The 7,955-nt window shown below is 53.1% G+C and overlaps 1 protein-coding gene across 1 annotated transcript; it reads right to left on the reverse strand.

Moving 5' to 3' along the window:
* Positions 1–1,135: 1,135 nt before the first annotated feature.
* On the reverse strand, positions 1,136–4,698 carry TMEM191C (transmembrane protein 191C). Its single transcript, XM_081122808.1, has 10 exons — positions 4,485–4,698; positions 4,064–4,187; positions 3,884–3,934; positions 3,682–3,759; positions 3,465–3,521; positions 3,281–3,340; positions 3,061–3,125; positions 2,912–2,984; positions 2,614–2,654; positions 1,136–2,503 (listed from the first exon to the last, which is right to left on the reverse strand). The coding sequence occupies exons 1-10, from the start codon at positions 4,637–4,639 to the stop codon at positions 2,299–2,301; spliced, it is 909 nt and encodes a 302-aa protein (XP_080978934.1). The 5' UTR covers positions 4,640–4,698; the 3' UTR covers positions 1,136–2,298.
* Between the last annotated feature and the right edge of the window lie 3,257 nt (positions 4,699–7,955).

Consider the following 7,955-nt stretch of genomic DNA (forward strand, 5'->3'; position numbering starts at 1 on the left):
GTCAGATCAGCAAAAAAATGTATTTTTGGTGTGCTACAGAATTTTAGTAATTAGTTTACGTGTATCGTGAGATGAAAGGTTGAAAACCACTGGCCTAAACATCTAAGGAAGCCCTGGCTGGTGTGGCTCAGTTGCTTGGAGCGTCATCCCATATACCCAAAGGTCTCGGGTTCGATTCCTGGACAGGGCACATACCCAGGCTGCAGGTTTGATCCCTAGCTGGGGTGTGTACAGGAGGCAACCAATGGATGTTTAGCTCTCACATCAATGTTTCTCTTGCGCGCTCTCTCTCTCTCTCCCTTCCTCTCTCTCCAAAAAACTCAATAAAAACATGTCCTTGGGTGAGGATTAAATTAAATAAAGTTGTTAGTTTTAAAAAATATAAAAATATAAAAAATAAACATCCCGGGAAGAAATAATGCCAATGTTACTCTCAGAAAATAAATTCATTTTTTACGAAGGCAGCATAGCCCTGATATTAAAACAAGACAAGGACATTGCAAGAAAATTAAATTATAGAGCACCGTCCCTTTTGTGGACATAGATGCCCAATGTCAGCAAACTGAACACCATGCATAAAAAGGGCCAAATGGGCCTTATCCCAGTAATGCCAGGTTGGCTTAACATCCCAGAAGCAATCTGTAATTCACATCAATGGACTAAAGAAGGAACACCGTATAATTATTTAAATACATGCAAATAAACTGGACAAAATTCAACACCCATTCCTAATAAAAACTCTGCCAACTAAAAATAGGAAGAACCTTCCTCAATCTGATAAAGGTCATCTAAGAAAAACAGCTAACATCTTAATGATGAAATACTGATGAAATAATGCTGAAATACTAAAGGCGTTCCCCTAAGATTAGGAGCACGACAACGGAGCTTGTTGCTGCCACTTGTAATCAGTATGGCACAGGGTGCTGGGCAATAATGCCAGCGGTAGATAGATTGGAAAAGAAGAGAAACTGTCCAGCTTCACTGGCAATAAAATTGTCTATAGAATCCTGAGGAATGTACAGAAAAGACCAAAGAATGATAAGTTCAGCAATAGCGCAACATAAAAGGTGAATATACAAAAGTCGGTTATATTTCTGTATGCTAACAATAAACAATTGGAAGATGAAATCTTTAAAATCTATACCATTTTTAATAGCACCCAAAAACATCCAATACCTAGGGATAAGTGTAAAAATGTGCGAGACCTCTACACGAAAAAGTACAAAACATTGCTGAGGGAAATGGAACACGGAGAGTGACATCGTGTTAGAGGATTGGAAGATGGAATTATCTGCAAATTGATGTCTAAATTCAGTATAATCAAAACCCCAGACTTTTATGAAAACTGACAATTCGTCTAAAATTTATATGAAAATGAAAAAGATCCTCACATCATAAATCCTAGCGCATCCCGATGGATGAAAGGAAAAACAAAATATTCACACCAACTAAAAGTATTTAGAATATAAGAATGTCTTTATGACTTCCAGGCAAAAATGGATTTTTTTAGGACACACTGCACAATTCTTAAATTTGATAAAATTCGATACGCAGAATTCCTTAAACAAATTTAAGCCCCAAAAGACCAGAAAATACAAATCTGTAAGAAAATGACCGGTTAAAGGCTGTAGCAAAAACACAGTGTGTACAAGGAGATGCACAGAACGATTTCACGACCAAACACCAACAAACCGTAAGTAAAATGTGAGCAGTGTTTGCATCAGACCAAATGAAACCAAGGTTCACCGTTTTCACTAAGCGGGACACTTCACATTAGTCAAAAGACGATTCCCCACGAAGACCGCGGTCGCGAACGCGGACACGGAAGCCGACCCCCCTGCCTCGCGGGGAACCCACCTCAAGCCACCCAACAAAGGGACGCTGCGGGGGATCGAATAACCACGGCGCCGCCGGGTCAAAGGACACGGACCTCCCGGGAGACCCGACCCGCCAGCTCCCTCCCCATCCCGCCACCCCCGGGCTCCTTCACCAGCACAGGGGGGAAACGCAAGTTTAGTTATAAGATACTGACCGACTACCTAGTTGGCTCCCGCACCGGCTGCAGGAAAGGGGCCTTCGCGCCGGGAGAGGGTCCCCCGCTCAAGCCGGAGGTCCTGGCCCGGGGAGCCCCTTTGCTGCGGGGCTCCAGACGCAGGATCCAGCTGGAAGGCACCACGCCCACTGGGAGACTAGAAGCTCGAGCCGACCCACCCCCAGGAGTATCCCCTTGGCCTCCCCGGGCACCCAGAAACCACACGGGACACAGAGGAGCAGGCGACCAGGGCCGACGTGATGAGCCTAGGCTGGCAGCAGCCCGCGCGCGCGCAGCTCCAGCAGCGGGGACAGCGTGTAGCGCAGGCGGCGGAAGGCGGCGTCGGAGCCGAGGCGCGGCAGCGCGCGGCCGAGGGCTTCGGGGTTGGCCAGCACCACGCAGAGCAGCGGCAGCGCCAGGAAGCCGAACGGCAGCAGCAGCAGCACCTGCAGCGCACTCAGCGCCCACAGCCTGCGGACCGAAGGACGCGCGGACGGACAAGCCTGCAGCGGCCTGCAGGGCAGGTGTGGCGGGGAGAGCCGCCCGAGCCCCGCGCTCCCGCCGCCCGCCCCTTGGCTCACCTGATGCCCTTCGCGCCCGCGCTGCCGAACAGCCGCTTCTCCTGCGGGAAGAGGAGCGGCGTCCAGCTCTGCGCCCGCCGCAGGGGAGAGGCGAAGTTTATCACGAAGGGGCGGGAGTCGCCGGGACCAGTCCCCGGAGAGTGGGAGTCCCCGTGGTGGCGGGCCCGGCGAGGGCGAGCCCTCGTGAGGAGGCGGACCCCAGTGAGTATGCGTGACCCCTGCGGGGGCGAGTCCATCCGGGCCCTGGCCTACGTGGGGAGGCGGGCCCGCGTGGGTGTGCCCTCCCCGCCCGGCTCACACATTCGGCCTTGGCCACCTCTTCCATGAGGGAGCCCGCGCAGTCCTGCACCCGGCGAGGCTGGGAGTTGCAGCTGCGGAACAGGCGTCGAGATGGGCGATCTCCCCCGGCCACGGTGCCCTGCCCCCCCGGCAGTCCTCACCCCTTACAGTTCCGGGAGGCCTCGCGAGGCATCCAGCGCCGCAGCCGCCTCCATCACCTTCCCCTGCAGCTCCTGGAGGGGGTGGGAGTGAGGTCTCGACTGGGTAAGATCTCCGTGGAGGGGGGAAATGGGGCGGCGGGCGGCCGCCGCTCTGGGGGAGGAGGGATGGAGGCCGCATTAGAGTCAAGAGGTGACTGAGTGGCTCTTAGGACAGAGGGGGGCGGCACCTGCAGGACTCCGCTCTGCTCTTGGAAGCTGGCCCAGGCCTCCTCGGTCCGCTGTGCGCCCTGGGATGCGGGAGCCTCGATTAGACTCCGGGGGAACACATCCCCCTTCACTTTCCTAAACCAGCTCAGACCCCACCCACACCCGAAGGCGACCCTCCCCTTCAGACCCCGGCTCCGCCCTCACCTGCCGCAGACCCTCCGCCTGCATCGAATGCTTGGCCTCCAATAACTCCAGTTGTTTCTTCCATTGAATCCAAGGAATGTCAGGGCCCGGCCGCCCGGCATCCCGCCGCGCCTCGGGGCCCCGCCCCCGGCCCTCGGGACTCCCCCCCGCCGCCGCTCCCCGCTCCCCAGGGTCCCGCCCGTGCCGCTGCTCCAGCCCTCAGGGCCCCACCAAGCACCTGCAGCGCTAACAGTTGGGTCCCGAGTTGCTGCTCCGCGCGCTGCTGACTCAGTTGTTCCCCTCCGTAGTAAAACAGCTGGGGGTGGAACTTTGTGAGGGCGGGGCTTACGGGCTTGGGGGGGGGAGATGGGGTTGAAATAGGGGCGGGACTAGAGCGGGACTACCTGAGGGAAGCAAGAAACGGCATTTCCTTAATGTACCTGACTCGACAGCTCTTCCCACTGCTCCTGCAGCTGCCGGTTGTGTTGCTCCTGCGGGCAGGATGGAGGGGGCGATAGGAGCCCTTCCCGGTCCCCGGTCCCGCCCCGCCCCATTCAGGGCCTGTCCTCTCCACTGGCATCGCCCCACCAGGGCCCCGCCCTCCCGGACCGGGTCCCCACCAGGTCCCTCTTGCGCTGCTGGGCCGCTTCCAGCAGTCCGCGTGCCCGCTCCGCACGCTCCCGCGCTGCCTCGCGCGCCTCCCCTCGCAGGGCCCGCGCCGCCTGGCTCCGCCTCCGCTGCAGGCTGAAGAAGGAAAACTGAGGCAGTGCCACCGCGGGAAGCTGCGGATGTTCAGGCTCCCGCGGCCCAGGCGTTGATGAGGCCGAGGAAGCCCCCGTCGGGGCGCCGTGGGGACAGGCTCCACCCCCCCCTTCGTGGGTCCCAGTCCCGACGGCCTAGAGCAGAGGTTCGGGCAGGGCAGGGAAGAGGAACCGACGGGTCGGCCGGACGCTCTGCGAAGCCCCGGGTGCAACGGCCCGCGAGACCGACTGTGGCGCACCCGCCCCGCGGAGTGGAGCCGCGCTCCCGCTCCCCGCACACCTGCGCTCGCGCTCGCGCAGGTCCTGCAGGCGCCCGGTGAGACTCTCGCTCTCGGCCTCGAGCCCGCGCACCAGCTCCTCCAGCTCCTGCTTCCTCAGGCGCCCGTCGCGGTTGTCCTTCTGCAGCTGCAGCAGCAGCTCTTGCGTCTCGGCCATGGCTCCCCAAGCTCTGCGGGGCCGCCGCCGCCGCCGATCTCGGGGACCAGCGGCCCGCGCGCGTCACAATGGGCGGCAGGGGGCGCCCAGGCGCAGGTCTCTTTTGGGAGAGATTCCCATAGATTTTCCCTCCTCTCTCGTCGCCAACTAGGGCACATACTCATTCCTACGGCAGCCGCCAGCGAATGGGAATAGAACTAAGATGAAGGTTTCGGATGAGGTGGGTGCTGGCGAGGGCTTACCATTGACAAATGGTGCTGGGAAAACTAGCTCATGATAAAAAGAGAAATAAAAGATTTCTACTTCACATTCTATATAAAAAGTAACCCTAGAAGGATCAGAGACTTAAAATGGAGAAGGCTTGAGACTTTGGTGTGCAGAAAATTTTAACCAAGACACAGCAAGTACAATCTGTGGAAACTTGATGGATTCAATTATATCAAATTTAGGGATTTCTGCTTCTCAAAAGACACCCGTTGACAGCAATGCTCTCTATCCTGTTTAGAGGTTGAGTACCTGAGTATAGACATTGGTCAAAACTCATCCCACTCTGGCCCAGTAGCTCAGTTGGTGTGTCCTTCCATACACCAAGGTTCGATCCCTGATCAGTTCACATACAAGAATCAACCAATGAATGTATAAATAAGTGGAACAACAAATTGATGTTTCTCCCCCCCGCCCTTCCTCTCTCTAAAATCAATTTAGAAAAAGGTCATCCCACAGAACATTTAAGACCTGTACATTTTGCCCAGCTGGTGTGGCTCAGCGGTTGAGCATCGCCCTATAATCCAGGAGATTGCGGTTGGAGTCCCCGTCAGGACACATGCCTGGGTTGCAGGCTGGATCCCCAGTAAGGGGCATGCAGGAGGCAGCTGATCAATTACTCTCATCACTGATGTTTCTCTCTCTCCCTCTCCCTTCCTCTCTCTGAAATCTGTGACTCGTTTTATAGATGGGAAAATCGAGGTTCAGCAACAACAGGTCGCTATGCAGTGGCAGCCCCAATGACCCGTCCCCGCTTAAGCTCAGAAGAGAAGCTAGGGGCGGCAGCTACCCATAATGGGCCATGATACTGGCCTGCCCCTAGGTGACTTTTCTGCAGCTGTGGAGGATGAGCTGATGGGTGCTTCTGGGGATCCCCGGGGGGGGGGTCCCTCTGGGCAGCCCAACCCCTCCCCATCCACCCCTACACCCCCATCTGGACAAGGAAAACCTCTTCAGGTAAAGCCGGGGGCTAATTATGCTGTTCCTGAAACCCGAGCTGCTTCCCTTCAGTGGCCTGGAGGTAGGGGGGATGGGGTGTGGGCCACAGCAGTCATGGAAACAAACCATCCTGGCCTTGGTGCCTCCAAGACCTGCTGGGAGCAGCTGCCTGGGGTCTGATTCCTGCAGCAGCCCCACCTTTGACACCCCCCCCCCCCAGTTCCAACCGGAAGCACCTGTCTGTCTTCCCAGTCAGCCTGTGTGGCCCGTTCTGCTGCTTCAGGACTCAGATTCAATATCCTCCTCTCAGACAGCCACCCTCCGCCCGTCTGCGTTAGGCCCAGTCTTCTCCCTGTGTGGCCACGTCGGCTTCCCAGGCATCCATTAGGGTGACAATGGCCTAAACTCAGGACAGGAAGGAGGGGACAGTGTTGGCTAAATGACCCACCCTGTACTACCCTACATATTTCTTAATATTTTGGTACTTTCAAAATTATAGTTGATTATAAACAGCCTAGTACACGTAGGTAGCATTTCCCCCAACATTTAAGAGTGTTAAGAATTTAAGTAATTTATGAACTTGTTAAAAATTTTCAAACATATGAAAAACTGATTTTTTAAATGAACCCCAATAAAGCCAGCACCTAGATCCCGCAGTTGTGGGTCCCCTGCTTCTTGGCACATCCACCCAGCTCTCCACTCCAAAGGCAGCTGCGTTGGCAGTCCAGGCAGGCAGCCCACTCGTCCTAGTCTTTATGGCTGAAGGCAGTAATTTCATGTTTATTGCAGTCTTGCAAGAGCATCTATATGATGCTAGGAGTCTGTTGAGTAAAAGAACACTATAAAATCTGTGCCTGTTGTGTAGAAGCCCTTTTTCTATATTTGAAACTTACTTTGCACAATAGAAAAAGATTTAACTATGACATCAAATAATGCAGGTGCTTCTACATAAGCAATTATTTGATAAAAAGGGTTATAATAAAAACCCATTCACTTAAAGAATAAAATCAAAATCTCATCCGGCCAGGCGTGGCTCAGCAGTTGAGCATCGACCTACAATGGAGATCACAGTTCGATTTCCATTCAGGGCACATGCCTGGGTTGCAGGCTCGATCAATGACTCTCATCATTGATGTTTCTCTCTCTCCCTCTGCTTCCTTTCTCTGAAATCAATAAAGGCATATTTTAAAAAAAAGCTTCCTCTACTCTTGCTGTACAATTTAGAAAATGTCCTCGTCGGACAGGTGGTAGACACTTCTCAAAATATTTCGCATCAAGGATACTTCTCCAGGCCCACAAAATCTAAAATATTAACTGTCTGGCTACATCACAGAAAAAGTTTGCCAACCCCTAGATTAAACTATTTGAGAAACAGGGGAGGGGAAGAAGGTATAAATGAACTAAAATCCTCATCAGTAAGTCCAGTTTCTAAAAAAGATGACTTAAGACATCAGTATAAGACTATTTAGAAATGTAGAGATAAATGCATTAGTGCTAAATGAATTAAAAGTGGTTGCCTACAGCCCTGGCTGGTGTGGCTCAGTTGGTTGGAGCTGTATACCAAAAGGTTGTAGGTTCAACTTCCGGTCAGGGTACATACCCAGGTTGCAGGTTGGGTGTGTATGGGAGGCACCGGTTGATGTTTCTCACCCCCCCCACCACCCATTCTCCCTTCCTTTCTAAAATCAATAAAAATGGGTCCTTGGTGAGAATTAAGAAAAAAAAGTGGTTGCCTACATGTGTGACGGGGTGGGGGGACAAGAAATATTGTCTTAAGCCTTTTCAAGAACCATTTGATTGCTTGAACTATGTTCAGGTATTGCTTTGATAAGACAAAAAATAAATTTTAGTACAGCACAGGGAATATAGTAAACAATATTGCAATAACTATGTATGGTGCCAGATGGGTACTGGAAATATCAAGGGAGACACTGTGTAAGGTATATGATTGTGTAATCACTATGCTGTACACCTGAAACTAATACAGGAATAAATGTTAAAACAGTTGAATGGCACTTACCATGATTTAGAGGTCTGGAGTCCCAGGCTCATCTGCTGCTGCCCTGGAGCCACTTGGATGCCCATAGTCTAGTGTCAGGAGTCTAAGCTCCTG

Source organism: Miniopterus schreibersii (assembly GCF_964146895.1).
Source record: "Miniopterus schreibersii genome assembly, chromosome: 20".
NCBI classification, from domain to species: Eukaryota; Metazoa; Chordata; class Mammalia; order Chiroptera; family Miniopteridae; genus Miniopterus; species Miniopterus schreibersii.